Here is an 18,464-nt window from a genome sequence, read left to right as displayed (position 1 = left end):
AGCTGACCAATGTTTTGATGTCTGATAAGCCTTCAGGCTCATCGCCGTGTTATTTAAACTGGACTTGCTGGATCAAATTTCACCGTCTCACTGGCACCTGTAGTAGCACACCCACACCAACGTAGATTTTTTTTTTTTTTCAAGCTGTGCTATTTTCAATCCAAACGTGGTCGTAAACAGAACAACGGCAGCTCCTGTTGTTTGTAGACACTTCCATGGTCTGTTTGTTTTGCAACTTGTGTCCTCTGTCAGGCAGGTTTGACCTTCATCTGAGCCAGGTCTATTCCCTGTTGAGCCTTTCTTATGGTAAAGTCCTCCAGGGATGAATAGGATTGGGGCGCCCCAGCCAGACTTACAGTAAGCAGCTCTGGACAGGAGATTGTCTGTGGTGATGATCGGGGTGGGATATGGTATATAAGCTGAATTTGTATGTTCAAACCATGACAGGACTTGACAGGAGGATTTGACTGGTCTCTTGAAGGAATGTCTCTTGAAACCTCTTTTGTCTCTCTCAGTCCTGTGTTTCTGGTCTGCTTGTGTGAGTGTCTCTTCAACATCCTGTTTGTTTAAGATCTACCCTCAGTTGGGAGACTTACTCTTTTTGTCAGCTTGAAATTCAGGCAATGGTTCCTGATCCTCATCCACGTGAGCCACATTCTGTAGAAATCCTCCTCTCTCACCTATCCCCAGTCTACCCCTCTATTTTAATTCCATTACTTCCAGACCTTCACTTTAGCGGTACAACAAATGAACAAAGACTTTAAAGTATTCATACAATGTCCTTTTAGCCTGAGTTGGTGAAACAGAGGTCTTTGACACCAGCATGGAAACTGACAGGGCTTATTAACATGTGAGATGACCATGCTAAGGGTCAAGGTGGGACAAAGATTGTTTTGGATGAAGGCTGCTATTTCTGCTCAGGTTAAACTGACTCTTTTAGTTTTTAGCAAACTGTATTGATATGACTACTGCTGGCCAGTTGTTTAATTGGAGCATTGTATCAAATGATATAATAAAATCCTGTATTTAGGGCTATATGATTTTGTTATATCACTGAAGAAAAGTGTTTAAAGGTGAAATAGATCAAATTAAATGATGCTGTTATTTTCAGCTTGTAGGAAGCCATGCAGGAGAACATTTAGGTCTTGTCGTACTCAGAGATCCTACTTCAGTAGCAAATTAGTGTTGTTCTGTCACCAGGCCTGTGTGCTGCATGCCTCCCCACAAACACGTAGGCTGGTTTGGCAGCCAGGAAGGGGGAACTCACAATTCCAGTGTCATGCTGGAAAATGAAACGAGATACACACAGCTGTCAGAGGGAAGGAGAAACGCTCCCAGCCTCATGTTGTTCTCATCTCAGTTTTTTGGTGATTTCTGCACTCTGGCACTCTTCACTCTATTGTTTTTCAGTAATGCATAAAACTCTCTCCGAACGGTTTGGGAAAATTCTTCAGTGTGCCTCAGTGCAAAGATTGTTCTGGGTAAGATGAAGGCAGCTTGAGGGAACATTGAAGGTGGCCTTTTCTGATGGTTTGATATTGTGGAGAATGGAGATACAGACAGTTTTTTCATTCTTGATTAAATAATTCTTGTGATCATCCATTTTCGCAGTAAAATGACATATTGCAGCAGCCCAACAACCCAAATTCTGTTGTTTTTGCTAGATAGATACCTTTATTGATCAGTCAAGTTCCTCATAATTGTTGTTGACCAGTTTTCCTCTGATCAAATCAATATATTTTTTTACTTGTAAACCAGAATATAGGATTTCTCCTGCAGTGGCTTTTGCACATGATAAACATGCTCTTTAAACCCGCCTCCTGTAATGTTGCAGCACATGCACTGTCCTCCTAAATCAAGTCAGAGCATGCAAAATGTTTGATATTTCTTGACAGCATGGAGCTCAAGGTGGTCGGTCAAAGCTCACAGACGGAGAGCTTTGTCTGTCGTCCTTGTGTCCCAGTGTTGCCAGGGGATGAAGGTATTGTATCTTGGCAGAGCCTCAGGGGACGGAGCAGCTGGTACAGACTCACTTGAACATTCCCTTCTCTCTGGCTCTGGCCATGATATGTACATTGTGCTGATCACACATGCAGTATTTTTATTCTTGTGGAATGACAATGATGACGGTCGGTGTTCAAGGTGCTGCTTCCCAGGTATGCGCTGGAGAGAGAACCTGTGCAGTGTTTGAAATGTCTGAGCATAAGATTGTTGGTTTTCTCTCTTGGAAATCACTGTAGATTCATAATGGAGACTGGTCATGTCCACGAGTTGCATTTCATATTGACCTTAAAGAGGAACTATGCAGGATTGTTACCTCAATTAAACAGCTTCAATGTAGTTGTGATGGTTAAATAAATGACTTGTAACTTGTTACAGGGAGATTGGAGGCTCTCTGCCTTCCACCTAGTGTCTCTTGGGCTGAAAACCAATCTTGTAAGTGGCACCACGACACAAACACATCCCGTAATCTGCAATTTTTTGTGTATGACAGATTAAGACTGAACAAATATACACGTGGTAACATCGGATATGATCTATAATGTTACCCACCGCTCCATGTATGGCTTTCTCGCCGGCTTTGTTGAAAACAAAATGCACATGGCCAGGAGGAAGATTAGCAAAACAGCTGAAAAGCGACAGACTTGCATAGTTCCCCTTTAAAATGCAAAATATCGTAGGCTCTTCATAGTTTTTGTGCAGTTTTGCCATTCAGCACTGTTTCTGTAAATCACCACATGATTATGTACATTTGAAATGATTCACAAATCATAATTTTAATAAACACAATAAACCAAAGCCTTAGCCCAGGTGACTGTACAGTCAGCTAATAAGAGGAAACTCATAACGACACTTTATAGTAGTATAGTAGTATATAGTATAATAGTGCCTCCAGCTATCTTGTTACCCCAGCCCTAGACAAACCCAGCTGGAAAAGATTTTGGCAATTTGTCCAAAGTGAAATGTACAGTTTGGATGAACTGTAGAGAGGTTTTGTAATGGTTGGTCTGCTTGATCCTTGTGACTGATTAGGAAATAAGTACTAAGTGGTGTCCAGGCAGCCGGCACTTGGCCTCAGAACGGAGGTGTTGCTTAAGGACAGTGTCGTTAGCTTTTTGGAGATTTCAGCAGCTGGAGGCAGAGAGGGTCGAGCCTGCCGCGGGTTCAGCTGTGGATACATCTGACACACTGGGGAAGCTGGTTAAGCTGTGGCTGTACGGAGGGTCAAGGTTAGACAGCAGCTGTTTCATGACCAAGGCAGAAAAACACTGTTAGGCTGTGAGTATATCATTACCGTTTACTCCAGTCCACTATCTCTCCATTCCTTTGTTATGTTCCAAACAAAGAACACGTGTTGAACAGATCATCAGGAACTAATAATATAAAATCATTGTATCAGTTGAGTAAACAACAAACGTAGGCCTTGCAACATTTCTACAAAGAAACCTATGATAGATCATGTCATCTGGTCAAGTGAAGTCATACTATATTTTAGAAAAATCCAAAGAAATGCATGCAATTAGAATATTTTAACTCACTCAAACCTGAGGTAGAATATTTAAAATATCAGATTACACAGTTACGGAGGAAGATTTGAGATTTAAGACACGTTTGAGACACGTTTCCCCCAAACTGACAATCACATGACCGCTTCGCAAAGTCTTTCCTCACATGGATGACATCATCACAATTTTTTTCATGTTGTTTTGACTCCCCATCACACGCGCCGACACTTTCTGCCACGTAATGCCGTGCTCGTAGCGGCCCGTGTGGAGTAGGGGGGTCAGGTCACGGTGGGCCTCCTGAGGTAACGTGATACACTGTCACATTGCACCTCCTGCATCCTGCAGTGTTTTATGGTCAGACTGTACTGTACGCGCTCTTGTCTTGTGAGCCCGTGTGGGCATTTAATTATTATTTTGACACTGAACACGCTGTCAATGCAGAGGTCAAAGTCCACAAGAGCTTTATGTAACTTTTTTTTAAATGTATTTTTCAACTCAGTGCAGCAGTGGGAGTTGAATAAGCCGGTGATGGTGTTTCAAATTCTATAAAAATCATTCAAAACAAGTAAAGTTTTTGGAAATGTATGAATAAACCATCTTAAATGTCATTGTATGCCTTTGAAATTGGTCAACACAGTTAAATGAGTTGGGGAGCTGATGTTTGCTCAGACAGAGGTACGGACCTTGAGAGCTAAAAATAGCAGCCAAAATTTGCTGCATGCTGTACACTTAACTGTCACTGACCCCCAGCATATTAAGTTAAGTGACCTGATAACAGGGTGATTGAACTGTTAGCTACAGTATCATATAGCTCATCTGTCTCAGACTACAGCTGAAGTCCAATGCCAATCACTCCCAGCGGCCTGTACTTTGGACAATCTCCATAACGATAAGAGGGCGCCGGCCAGCGTATCAGCCCACGAGTGATAAGGGTTCACTCAAGTGTTTACACTGCGGGCACGGTCCAGGCTCAGCTCATCAAGTGAACTCTTCAAACAAATGGAACGGGGCAGAGCAGGCAGGACAGCCCCATCAGCCCATATCCCTTCTCTAAGACCACCATTATGGCCTCTGGGCCCTGCTTCTTACAGGCCTGTCAGCACTCAGACCACAGGACGGGTGGATTAAACATTAACCTGTGGTCTGCTCTCCCTCACAAACACACTCAATCATCACACATACTCTTGGATTGAGCTGCATTTCATGTTGTCAGGGAGCTGACTTTGAGTTTTTGGATGAGGAAGGTAGGGTGGGAGTGTTTTGGTTGTTTGTGGGTTTTTATTAACAATATTTATTTCCTATACTTAGGAAAAACACTGGTTTTTATTATTACACAGCAGACAAAGATGAGCAATGTATCTCCTTTTATATCTTTGCTGCCAAATGTTCTCCTCTACTGCTTTCAGTTCTATTTTATTCCTCTATTTCAGGTGACAAATGCTAATGTCTTGGTCTGCTTCCAGCTTTATCTCTATTGTCTTATAACACTGTTTGCTGTTTGTGGTTTTTGTCCTGGTTGGATTTGTAAAGTGTAAAGCTTAATGGTTGCCCCTGAGTGATGAGTGATACCCTCCTAGCATTCGGCTGCATCAACACAGATACCCATCTGTGTGGATGTATACTGCATATGCCGTGGGATCAGATAACACAAGTAGTACTACGCCCCATGAGTGATGGATGTCACTAAAGAGACTATCCACTCAGCACTACAGGTGATAGGTTAATTGTTCTCTTGAGGATCTGATGTAAACTAACTTCAGTCTACTCTGTGTTGCTTGCTGTTGGGGGGTTGGGGGGGCAGGGCCGTCCACATGCCCAGGTCACATCGAGAGCATGTTTATCTGCCTCAGCTAGAGCTTAGTAGCAGCTTCATGGCCTGTCTGTTTAATGTGGGTCTTGACGGCAATGGATGAGCATAATGTGGGGGGCTGGGTGACCATGCGGCGCAGAAATCCCTCAGACTGTATGGATTATTTATGCTCCGCTCCACATCCGGCTCCGTTATCACCGCTACGGACCTGCTAACATACATTTTAACCTATTTCTACACCATAATGGGATTTATTGATTCCAATGAGAGATTGAATTCCAGTGGTTGTAGGTAGCCTAGTATAGCTGTCTTCACACATGCCACCCTCCCTCTCCGACACAAATTTCAAAGTGTGAGCCCGTGTGTCAGCATTGCCCTGACATCGTCATGGCGACCCCAGCGGCTCTTGGTTAGGGGTCTTTTGTCAGTGTAACCCCCACTCTCCTCCTGTGGACCCTAACCCCAACCGCTAACATGCACACAAACACATATGACCTTGCTCATCCTCCACTCAGTGTGTGCAGCGCCGTCCACAAGGCTTGGTTGAGTGAGCATAAGCGAGGTCTTGACCTATCGGGACAAAGGTTTGCCGTTACCGTAGGAACCGCTGTTGTCTTTCTCTCTCTGCCTCGCTTGCTCTCTCTCTGTCTCACACATTTCTGATAATGACTCTGTAATGTCCCTCTCCACCTTCTAGTGTTTCTGTCTCAATCCTCTCTCGTCCCCTGAAGTCTGCTGCTAAGCTGCTCAGTGTGTTTATATTCTCATGTTGTGTGTTGGTGGCAACATGAGGTTAGCTTGGTCCACCACCTCGCAGTTGCTGGTAGTGGGGTCATGAGTTCAGAAAAGGACCTGTGACATGTATCTTATTTAAATAGAAAGTCATGCGTGCCGTGTGTTGACACAAAGCATTGATGCACCGTGCACTCCACTTCAGACTGATCCATATCCGGACTGTGCCTGCAAAAATGTACAATACATTTTTAACGGAAAATGGAAAGGGATAGTTCAACATTTTGGCAAATTAGCCCTGGCATAATCTCTATAGCTTTAGGAGTAGGTTTGTTACCTTTAATTGTCGGTGCAAGCTATTTTTGCACGCACATCAGCAGTTTTGCATGAATTTACCTCGAAAACAACTCTGTCTCGTTACGTTCCGTTATTATCTCATAGCGTGGTGTATGTGCAGGTCACAACTTGTCCGCCAGAGCGTTTTGGAGTTGTTGGATTGTGTATTTGATGAGTTTCATGACGGAAACCAAGAAATCCCATTAGCCTCTGTAGTGTAGCTCTGAGCAGCTCACGGCTCTGCTCCGCCGTTCTAAAAATAGCTTGCACCGACAATTAAAGGTAACAAACCTATACTCCTAAAAAAAAAAAGTTGAACCATCCCTTTAAGTTCATGACTCGGTCACAAGCAGAAAATCTCATCTTTCCAATAGATAATAACTCAGCCAGGCAAGCATTATCTGAATAGACAGAACGGATGTTAGTCAAGCAGTTGCCTAGAAAGCTTCTTTATTTTTTCTTTTGCCTGGAGGTGGTATAATAATGAGACAGCGCTGAGTGAAGTGAGTGGATGAAACAGGATGTCCTCTAAAGACACATCTGAGGGTCAGGAGTTGGGGGCTGAATGCTAAACAGGTTTGCTTTATCCTAGCAGAGCTAACACTGCTCTCATTCAGAATTACAAGTGTATTGTAGGGCGAGTAGCACAGTGAAACGGCCTGCTCATGTGCCAGGCTTCTCTTCTCATAGGGTGGTGTTTTTGAACGTGGGCTTTCTCAGGGTTAGTTCTGGCTCTCAGGGATGTGAATCTTACAAATAAGATTGAATTTATCGCACTGTGACCTTTTTTTTTTTTTTTTGGCATCTTGATCCCATAGTAAACCTGAAAATTTAACCCAATGGCTGGAACCCTCAATAATTTACATTCATGCATTTAGCACAATAGTAGGTCAAATGTCACTGTTTACAATACTTATTGTTAACAGTTACATAACACAAAGAATCACTGTTATCTATGTTATCTGCCACCTGCACTCAAGGCAAAACCATATGCAAATGATGTACATTGCGTAGCTGCTTCAGTGGAATACCATTAATTTCTGTCATCAGACGCTTTAAATAAACTCACAGGGAGCACTGAGGGCAGAAACCTTCAGAGCACGCAGTCAGCCTCTCTTCTAAAATAGTCTACTGTACCTAACGCAGTGTGCGGTGAGTTAAGGTTAAACCAAAGACGTGTAAAGGCTGTGAACAACCGACAGCTGCTATCTTATAGCCATATAGCTACCCACCCCCCACTCACCCCATCACCCCACCCCAATAGCCTTTGATATTCTTAGTGGGGCCTGATGGAAAAGGCTTACGGAAGATTGACCCAGTTTACACGCGGACGTATGAAGTTTGCATGTGTGATATAAGGTCCGGTCTTAAGCTAAGCCAAGAAGGCAAACCCACTTCTTTATGCACTTTCATGTGTAGCTCGTAGCCCCTCCCAGTTCCCTCCTATGTGCAATTCAGCAAAATCTCACCCATCTACTGTACAAGCCAAGTCTGTCCTGTCTCCTCTCCAGCCTTCCTATCGTGGCGCAGCCTCAGTCAGCCCATTGACCTATATTCATTCCTCCACATGTCTCTGGGCCTCGCTCTCTGTCTCTCTGTCCTCTGTCTTTCCCTTTCTGCCGCACTAAGAGGCCTGTGAGGATAAGGTTACTGTATTTGGAGTGAATAGCTCAGGGGAGTGGAGTGTGTTGTGTCATAAGATACCCTGTGTCCTTCACTCCTCCGTTGCCCACCGCTGACCCCACTATAGCGGCGTGCGACACCTGTTTGTGTGGAAGGCCCACGTGTTGCATCAGCGCCGCTAATTAGGCCCAAATGCATGAGGCAGTGTTGTGTTTAATCGTGTGCACTGACAGATAAAGCTCTATTACTCGCGCAGCATTGATGTTGTCAGTTATCAGTGGAGGGCGGGGTTGGCCGGTCCACCCCTCCTTTGGTCAAAGCGGAAACATCTCAATATGTAATTGAAAAGATGTGATACAGACATGAATGGTCCCCAGCTGATGAATCCTACCACCACGAGGTTGACATCTGTAATCTTTCAGTGAATGTCTCAACAGCTTTAAGATGAATTTCCATGATGTTTTCTTTTACAGATTTCTCTCCAGCCTCAGGATGAATAGAATAGAATAGAATAAATCTTTATTGTCCAGTTGTTTGGCTCACCAACACAGAAGACAAAACAGTGCTGATTACACTTAAAATTAAAACTAAAACCACAATTAGAACACAATGGATTCAAAAGAAATTAAAAAGTAAAAAGTAGAGAAGATCAAGTAAATATCTGTGGGTTGGTCACTTTGTTGAATTAAGAATGTTGGGACAAATGACTCTTTTGAAGAAACGTTTGGCCAGTTTTTATCAGTTCAAGGTTTTAATGTACCATGAAATATGGTTGATGATTAAATAAGTTTCAGCCCAAAAACAGGGATATTTCAACATTTTGGCAAATTCACCTATTGCCATAATTTCTTATAGTCTTAGAAGTAGGTTCATTAACTCTAATTGTCTGTGCAAGCTGTTTTTAGATCGGCAGGGCAGAGACGTGAGTTGCTCATCACGGTATTTCCACGTTTCCCTCATCAAACTAAATACACAATCCAACAACACAAGTTGTGACCTGTACATTCGCCCCGCTATGAATTAATGTATAATTATGTAACATTACAACACATGAAGCAAATACTCTGAACTACTTGCGCTTTTGAAATCACTCTGCCCAGCAGCTGTGTCTGAAATGTAGTTCCAGCTATGCATTAGCCTCGAAAACAACTCCATCTCATAATGTTACATGATTATTTCAAAGTGAGGTGAATGTGCAGGTCACAACTTGTCCATGAGAGCGTTTTGGAGTTGTTGGATTGTGTATTTGATGAGTTTGATGAGGGAAAGGCGGAAATACCGCACGTCGTGCAGAGCTCGCGTCTCTGCCCCACCGATCTAAAAACAGCTTGCACCGACAATTAAAGGTGATGAACCTAAGACTATAGGGGTTAGGCAATAGGCAAATCTGCCGAAATGTTGAAATATCCTTTTAAGTTAAACAAAGATGGAAAACATGATGGGTATTATATTACTGATATTAGCTTTTAGCACCAAGCACTGCTGAGTCTGAGCGCAGCCTCATAGAGCTGCTAGTGTAGATGTCGACTCTAGAATCTAAGACAGAGGTGACCTTAGAAATGGATTATTATCTTGTCTACCTCTGTCTGCCTGCCTGTGTTTCCATATCACCTCTTTGACCTCTGTGTTTTTGCCCCCCCAACCCCAACCCCTCCCTCTTTCTCTCTGTCTCCAGTCTGATGAGTGAGAGTGCCGGCAGCCTGCTCCTCCACCGCGATGGTCGACATGGAGAGCCACTACCATCCCCCTTCTCCCCTGGAGGACCCGTTGCTGGACAGCCCCCTGTGCGCCGATGACGACTTCATGGGCGGGATGGAGGAGCTCCACGACATCTCCCAGTCCATCGACAACGACGCCCTCAGCTCCCTGGATGTCCCCGAGTACCAGTCGTCCAGCAATGGCTCCGAAGGTTCCACTGTCCTAGGTGAAGAGGGCCTTGCTGTCATTGAATGGAAATATCTCTTTAGGTCATTAATTATATAGTGACATGACCAGGTGGGGGTCGGTTCCACACTGTCATTTCACAGGTTTAAAATATCTCCAGTGGTATAGTCGTCTGGCCATTGTCAGAGCAGGGCTCCCTCAGTTTAGCCCATTAATCCCTAATTTGCGTCAACTGAATGTTCAGAGAGAACACACATTCCTGCCTTTTTTACCTCTCTGTACAATTATTTCCTTTCCTCAGATTGCCTGACTGACCCATTTTTTCTTTCCTTCAGGCGATAGTCTCTTCATCTTGATTGATTTGTCCCTCTCTCCTTCTCACTTACTGAGTGTCTTAATGCCTTTTCCTTCCCATTCCTTTCAGTATTTCCTCCCCTTCCCTGTCTTCCCTCATCTACCTCTCCTTACACCCTTGTTTTACCACTCTATCCTCCCTCAGTCTCTCTCTCTCTCTCTCTCTCTCTCTCTCTCTCTCTCTCTCTCTCTCTCTCTCTCTCTCTCTCTCTCTCTCCGCTCCATATCCAACGAGGAATTCGCACATTCCTCAGCCGCCTTGCACCACCTCTCAGGAAACATCTACTTTGCTGCTGTGTTTCCCCCTGAATAGGAGTCACATGGGCATCTGGGAAATTTATGCTACTACCAAATTATGCAACAAATCAACAAGCCGTGAATAGTCCAGAGAGATAGACATTTAATGGAATAATAGAGGGTGTGAGTGAGGGAGACAAAGGGAGGAAAAAAGAGAGGGAAGCGCTGGGTGAAAAGCATCATGGAAACATTTAATGGTGTCATGGAAAAGTCGGTGAGAGGGTGGTTAGGATTTATAGGTGTTTACAAGTGCTAACAGTGAGAGACGGGAGCAGAAGAAACACTGACATGCTTTCCTTTTCCCGTCCGCACACAGTTGAAACATGTGCACTTGCCGCAGCTCCAGCTCCACTGCCAGCGCTGATTATCCCCCTCCTGGCTTCTCTCACCAAACTCATGTGGCTTGACTTAGTGCCACCATTTCATTTAGTACCATTTCATGTTTGCTATTTGAGCACCAGGCAGGCTCTGACGACCGTGTCCCTTTCACAAGGTGAAAATAGAAAGCTGTTGGCAACCTATGGCTAGACCTCATGACCTGTCCTCCACGAGGAAGATCAGTAATACTACTCCCAACACGGCATGCTAATATCACTGGAGAAATAGTCGCTGTGATGGAACAGACTGTTTTTGTTGGGGCAAAGAGGTCAAACTAGGTCTTTGCCGCAGGGAGATGAGACTTCACAGTAGAGACGCATTCATAAAGGCAGCTGTGACTGCAGCTTTTTATTTGCCTTCAGTTGTCTCAAAGTAATGACCCAATTTGCTAACCGACTGTGGTGAAAATAACACTGCCCTGCCCTGAGCGTCCACACCGGAGGGAACGGCGAAAAGGCTGCCGTCATATGGGGAGGGTGAGGGGTGATGAATCGTATAAAACCGGTGCACACTTTTATACAGCTGCTCTTCAAAGGCATCTTTGGGTTGCATTCAGAAATTATGCAATTAGTTGGTGTAAAGACTGTGGAAGAAAAGAGGGAGTGAAATTTAAAATCCTGCATATTGTCTCCTCTCTGCAGCCGGGACAACTCAGAAAGGTGTCAGGGAGGGGGTGTCAGCCTCTGTTTGACAATCATCATCTCTTCAGTCTGCAGGAAACGCACTGTCTAGTTAGTTATGATCTATGCGAGGAACATCGGTGCTTTATACGGAGAGGTTTTTTCCATACACAGTAAAAGTATGCACTTTGTCCAAATACAAGGTCATGAGGATGATTAGGACTGCAGCGATAATGGAAATTATACTGAGTTGACAGATGCAAGTGAATGTGCAGATGTGGGTGGCGGCACATTGAACACCACCAGAGAGGGCCAAAGTTAAAGAGCACGCACATTTTCTTTTTTTTTTTGTTGCAAAAAAACATCTGCTAAGGTTCTTTTGAGCCCTTTTTTTCCTGGATCTGCTTTGTGCACATCTGTAGAAAAAGTGTAATTTATGTGTGTTTTGTATAATGTAAAATGTTACTTTTGGTGGCGACTATTTTCAGTATCAAATTTGAGAATAATTACAGAGTATTTACAGCAGCAAGATGATGTGTGTGGGACTGAAGGAATGCATCACCCAGCGCAGTTGTGTTGCTCACTGCATTGTCCTTCAGCAACAATGGAAGTCTATGGTGGAAGAATAAGATGTATCAGATTTTTGCAACATAAACAATACTTGTCAGTAGGAATCGATTCATCTCTGGTTTTGCTCTTCTCATGGGATTTGTTGTCAATAAGAAGAAAATCACCAGACCTACTTTTGCGTATCAGTTGCATACGGATGTGGGCATTATATGGAGGGAGTAGGACCAGGGCAGGTTTTAACCAAGCATGTGCTCGTGTCTTGTAGATGCCCTGACGCCAGCGTCGAGCCCCTCATCCGTCATTTACGGGGTGGCAGCGGGCCAGGACGAGTTCTCATCTTCCTCCTCATCGCTCAATCTGGAGTGTCGAGTGTGTGCGGACCGCGCCTCGGGCTACCACTACGGTGTCCACGCCTGCGAGGGCTGCAAGGTGAGAGCAAGTTTACGCAAACGAATGTATGGTGGAGAGCACTGGGAGCGATTTAACGATGATTACTCACTCAAGTTATCGTGCCTCTCCTTGAACTGGTTCCTCTTTTCTTCTCAACCCTACAATGTGTTTTCCTTCTTACTGCCCTCCGTCACTAACTCTGCCAAGACCCATCAGTTGCCTCCTTCCAAAGTCACCCACACTCAGGCGCAGCCAAGCCAAGAATCACAGTGTTCTGACTACACATTAACCCGTTTCAAGACAATAAATCACATTTGGAAGTATAACACTGGAGAAAGTAGGACATTCCAGACTAGAAATCCAGAGGCCATGTGTCTTGTGACTAATGATAAAAGCATCAGAAATACCAGGCTTGGCCTTCACATGTGGTCTCCCAATAATCTTTCAGTTAATTGTTTACCAGTCGTGTTGAAGAACAACCCAAGGCTGTTTCTTAAGAGGCCGTAAAGGGCGAAGATGGTGTCACTGGAGGTGTTTGTGCATGCAAGATTGTGTTGGTGACGTGTTTGGTGGTATTATTTGGTGGTTTATATTTTTAGTGACCGAAGGGGGAAAAAACTTAAAGGGATAGTTCAACATTTTGGCAAATTGGCCCATTGCCATAATCCCTATAGTTTTAGGAGTAGGTTTGTTACCTTTAATTGTCGGTGCAAGCTATTTTTAGAACGGCGGAGCAGAGCCACAAGCTGCTCAGAGCTACGCTATGGAGGCTCATCAAATACACAATCTAACAACTCCAAAACGCTTCTGTTGTGGCCTGCACATTCACCACGCTATGAGATAATAACGGAACGTTACAGAGTTATTTCGTAAATTCGTGCAAAACCGTTTATGCGCTTTTCCATCGGGGGCAGTTTTTCGGCAAGCAGTCTCTGCATTTGCCTTGAAAACAACTCTGTCTCGTAACGTTCTGTTATTATCTCATAGCGTGGTGAATGTGCGGGTCACAACTTGTCCACAAGAGCGTTTTGGAGTTGTTGGATTGTGTATTTGATGAGTTTGATGAGGGAAACCAAGAAATCCCATTAGCCTCCATAGCTCTGAACAGCATGGCAATGGGCCAATTTGCCAAATGTTGAACTATCCCTTTAAGGTAGAGTGGGCTACGGACACTTTCCTGCACCTCTGCACTGTAAATCTACTTAGTTCTGCTGAACGTGTCAGCCAAAGCAGCAGTGGGAGTATGGATATCAGGAAGTGATACATAAACTCATCATGTCAACGTGCCGTTACATAAACATTCACATCAGAGCAGCAGCTCAAGTGAAGTGGAAGTGTTGGCAGTAGTAGAGTGAGCATGTCTCAGTGTTCATTCAGTTGTGCATGTACTGTGCATACATGTATAGAGATTTATATCAACGAAACAAAAGCCTTGGTCAGTCCACAGGGCAGAGTCAGTGTTATGTGAGCCATGCAGGGTGAAGTCACAGGGCTGTAAAACAACAGGTTATCACAAAAGTCAAGGTACATTTGTTTAACTTTTAGGAGGGAGCCATTGAAAAGACATCTATCAGATGTGACCTATGAAGTGCCAAAGGGTAACGGTGAAGCCCCTACTTGCAACATTGGCTGGATAATCTGAAGTCAGCACCTCTTGATCAGATCTGCAGCGATGTTTATCATTGCAGATTCACACACTCAATCTGATTTAAACACATTTCAGGACACTAGCATTGTGTCCTTTGTAGCCCTTGTTGTCAACCTGTAGGAGGTGAAAACATCACATGACTAATTTAGCAGGTGTGTTGTTCAAACCTCCTCCTTGAACCGCCACCTTACCGTGGTGGAGGGGTTTGAGCACCCGAATGATCCTAGGAGCTATGTTGTCCGGGGCTTAATGCCCCTGGTAGGGTCTCCCAAGGCAAACAGGTCCTAGGTGACGAGTCAGACTAAGAGCGGTTCCAAGCCCCTATGAAAAAGAAAACATCAAGGAAGTGTACGTCGCCCGGACTGGCGTTACCGGGGCCCCACCCTGGAGCCAGGCCTGGGGTCGGGGCTCGCAGGCGAGCGTCTGGTGGCCGGGTCTTGGCCCACGGGACCCGGCCGGGCGCAGCCCGAAGGAGCGACGTGGGCCCGCCTTTCCGTAGGCTCACCACCCGCGGGAGGGTTCAGAAGGGGCCGGTGCCGTGTGATTTGGGTGGCAGCCGTGGGCGGGGGCCCCGGCGACCCAATCCCCGGACAACGACTCTGGCTTTAGGGACATGGAATGTCACCTCGCTGGGGGGGAAAGAGCCTGAGCTCGTGCGGGAGGCTGAGAGGTATCGGCTAGAGATAGTCGGGCTCACCTCCACGCACAGCCTGGGCTCTGGAACCCAACTCCTTGAGAGAGGTTGGACTCTCTTCCACTCTGGAGTTGCCCATGGTGAGAGGCGGCGAGCTGGTGTGGGCTTGCTCATAGCTCCCCAGCTCAGCCGCCATGTGTTGGAGTTCTCCCCACTTAACGAGAGGGTCGCTTCCCTGCGCCTTCGGGTCGGGGATAGGTCTCTCACTGTCGTTTCGGCCTACGGGCCGAACGGCAGTGCAGAGTACCCGGCCTTCCTGGAGGCCCTGGGAGGGGTGCTGGAAAGTGCCCCAACTGGGGACTCCATCGTTCTGTTGGGGGACTTCAACGCTCACGTGGGCAGCGACAGTGTTACCTGGAGAGGTGTGATTGGGAGGAACGGCCTCCCTGATCTGAACCCGAGTGGTGTTTTGTTATTGGACTTCTGTGCTAGCCACAGTCTGTCCATAACGAACACCATGTTCGAGCATAAGGGTGTCCATCAGTGCACGTGGCACCAGGACACCCTAGGACGGAGGTCAATGATCGACTTTGTAGTCGTGTCATCTGACCTCCGGCCGTATGTCTTGGACACTCGGGTGAAGAGAGGGGCTGAGCTGTCAACTGATCACCACCTGGTGGTGAGTTGGATCCGCTGGCAGGGGAGGAAGCTGGTCAGACCTGGAAGACCCAAGCGTATCGTGAGGGTCTGCTGGGAACGTCTGGCAGAATCCCCTGTCAGGGAGGTCTTCAACTCCCACCTCCGGGAGAGCTTTGACCGGATTCCGAGGGAGGCCGGAGACATTGAGTCTGAATGGACCATGTTCTCCACTTCCATTGTTGACGCGGCCGTCCGGAGCTGTGGCCGTAAGGTCTCCGGTGCCTGTCGCGGTGGCAATCCCCGAACCCGGTGGTGGACCCCGGAAGTAAGGGATGCCGTCAAGCTGAAGAAGGAGTCCTACCGAGCCTGGCTAGCTCGGGGGACCCCCGAGGCAGCTGACGGGTACCGGCAGGCCAAGCGGACAGCAGCTCGGGCGGTCACGGAAGCAAAAACTCGGGTCTGGGAAAAGTTCGGGGAGGCCATGGAGGAGGACTACCGGTCAGCCTCGAGGAAATTCTGGCAAACCATCCGGCGCCTCAGGAGGGGGAAGCAGTGCTCCGCCAACACTGTTTACAGTGGAGGAGGGGAGCTGTTGACCTCGACTGGGGATATCGTCGGGCGGTGGAAGGAATACTTCGAGGATCTCCTCAATCCCACTGACACGCCTTCCGTCGAGGAAACAGAGTCTGAGGACTCAGAGGTTGATTCATTCATCACCCAAGCTGAAGTCACTGAGGTAGTCCGGAAGCTCCTCAGTGGCAAGTCACCGGGGGTGGATGAAATCCGCCCTGAGTACCTCAAGTCTCTGGATGTTGCGGGGCTGTCGTGGCTGACACGCCTCTGCAGCATCGCGTGGCAGTCGGGGACAGTGCCTTTGGACTGGCAGACCGGGGTGGTGGTCCCTCTCTTCAAAAAGGGGGACCGGAGGGTGTGTCCCAACTACCGGGGGATCACACTCCTCAGCCTCCCGGGGAAAGTCTATTCCAGGGTGCTGGAGAGGAGAATTCGGCCGATAGTCGAACCTCGGATCCAGGAGGAACAATGCGGTTTTCGTCCTGGCCGTGGAACGCTGGACCAGCTCTACACCCTCCGCAGGGTGCTCGAGGGCGCATGGGAGTTTGCCCAACCAGTCCACATGTGTTTTGTGGATTTGGAGAAGGCTTTCGACCGTGTCCCACGTGGCATCCTGTGGGAGGTGCTCCGAGAGTATGGGGTCGGAGGCCCTCTGCTGAGGGCTGTACGGTCCCTGTATGACCGGAGCAGGAGCTTGGTTCGCATTGCCGGCAGTAAGTCAGACCTGTTCCCGGTGCGTGTTGGACTCCGGCAGGGCTGCCCTTTGTCACCGGTTCTGTTCATTATTTTTATGGACAGAATTTCTAGGTGCAGCCAAGGGCCGGAGGGGGTACGGTTCGGGAGCCACTTGATTTCATCTCTGCTTTTTGCAGATGATGTGGTCTTGTTGGCTCCCTCGAGCCAGGACCTTCAGCATGCACTGGGGCGGTTTGCAGCCGAGTGTGAAGCAGCTGGGATGAGAATCAGCACCTCTAAGTCCGAGGCCATGGTTCTCGACCGGAAAAAGGTGGCTTGCACCCTCCAGGCCGGGGGAGAGTTCCTGCCTCAGGTGGAGGAGTTTAAGTATCTTGGGGTCTTGTTCACGAGTGATGGGAGAATGGAGCGCGAGATCGACAGGCGGATCGGTGCGGCGGCCGCAGTAATGCGGTCTTTGTATCGGTCCGTCGTGGTGAAGAAGGAGCTGAGCCGAAAGGCAAAGCTCTCAATTTACCGGTCGATCTACGTTCCCACCCTCACCTATGGTCATGAACTCTGGGTCATGACCGAAAGAACGGGGTCCCGGATACAAGCGGCCGAAATGAGTTTCCTCCGCAGGGTGGCGGGGCGCTCCCTTAGAGATAGGGTGAGGAGCTCTGTCACCCGGGAGGAGCTCGGAGTAGAGCCGCTGCTCCTCCACATCGAGAGGAGTCAGCTGAGGTGGCTCGGGCACCTGTATAGGATGCCCCCTGGACGCCTCCCTCGTGAGGTGTTCCGGGCATGTCCCACCGGGAGGAGGCCCCGAGGAAGACCCAGGACACGCTGGAGTGACTACGTCACTCGGCTGGCCTGGGAACGCTTTGGGGTCCCCCCGGAAGAGCTGGAGGAAGTGTCCGGGGAGAGGGAAGTCTGGGCATCCCTGCTCCGACTGCTGCCCCCGCGACCCGATTCCGGATAAGCGGCGGACAATGGATGGATGGATGGATGGATGTTGTTCAAACAGGAGCTCCATTTGCTAGTACGCAGTATATGTGAGTCAGTGGAAATGATGGAAATGAAATCATAATCACCTGTTAATCGCACGGAACATTCATGACTACACAAATTACAATCATAGTTGAAATCAAGAATTTATTCTTGGTGGAATTTAAGTGCCATGCATTAACCAGTCAACCTGCTTCATGAGGACGGTCACAACTACAAGAGCACGTCTCATCTGCATGTTATTTGGTCATGGGACTGTAACAGGAGGAGGCTGACCTCTGTGATGTCAGCACACTTATCCTTCACGACAGTGGACACAAGCAGAGTCGGCATGATGGCCATGTGGACCTCTAATTCTGTCCTGGCTTCATGTCATCCGTGCTTTATGTGTGTGTATGTGAGAGAGTGAGGTTAGGGGTCAGTGGGTGACAGTCGGTCTAAATTACTTAACATGCGCTCACATGGCCGTAGCATGTCTGTGTAACCTTGTGTTATGTTCAGTTTTATGACTGTTTGTGTGTCTTTCAGACTGCGTGTGGGTCTGTGTGTGTGTGTTTTGGCACACTGAGTGACAGTTTTGGATAAATATGTTATTAAGCAATTCCCCAGACTGTTTTCTACCCTTCAGCCAACCGCAAGTATGCCACTCAGTCCATCTCTTCCTCGCCAGAGTTTAATGTTTCTTTTTGTCAAGGTTGTGTAAGTGAGGAGAGACTGATGGTGAAACTGTGCATCTGATATTGCCATGCACCACTCACAGGGGAGTAAATAACTGCTGCTCTAATGGGCT

The 18,464-nt window shown here is 47.1% G+C and overlaps 1 protein-coding gene across 2 annotated transcripts in view; it reads left to right on the top strand.

The window, feature by feature from the left end:
- Positions 1 to 18,464, top strand: part of pparab (peroxisome proliferator-activated receptor alpha b) — a 35,135-nt gene that overhangs the window by 4,090 nt on the left and 12,581 nt on the right. Inside the window, exons 1-3 of one of the 2 annotated variants that reach the window (XM_083974525.1) lie at positions 4,471 to 4,750; positions 9,683 to 9,931; positions 12,376 to 12,539. In XM_083974525.1, the coding sequence (XP_083830651.1) occupies positions 9,724 to 9,931; positions 12,376 to 12,539 (372 nt within the window). In that variant the 5' untranslated portion in view covers positions 4,471 to 4,750; positions 9,683 to 9,723. Of the gene's footprint in view, positions 1 to 4,470; positions 4,751 to 9,682; positions 9,932 to 12,375; positions 12,540 to 18,464 lie in introns of those variants that run through there. The other variant, XM_083974524.1, reaches the window with a different exon arrangement.

The sequence above is a fragment of the Trachurus trachurus genome (assembly GCF_905171665.1).
Source record: "Trachurus trachurus genome assembly, chromosome: 6".
Classification (NCBI taxonomy): domain Eukaryota; kingdom Metazoa; phylum Chordata; class Actinopteri; order Carangiformes; family Carangidae; genus Trachurus; species Trachurus trachurus.
This window is presented reverse-complemented; position numbering and strand designations above follow the sequence as displayed.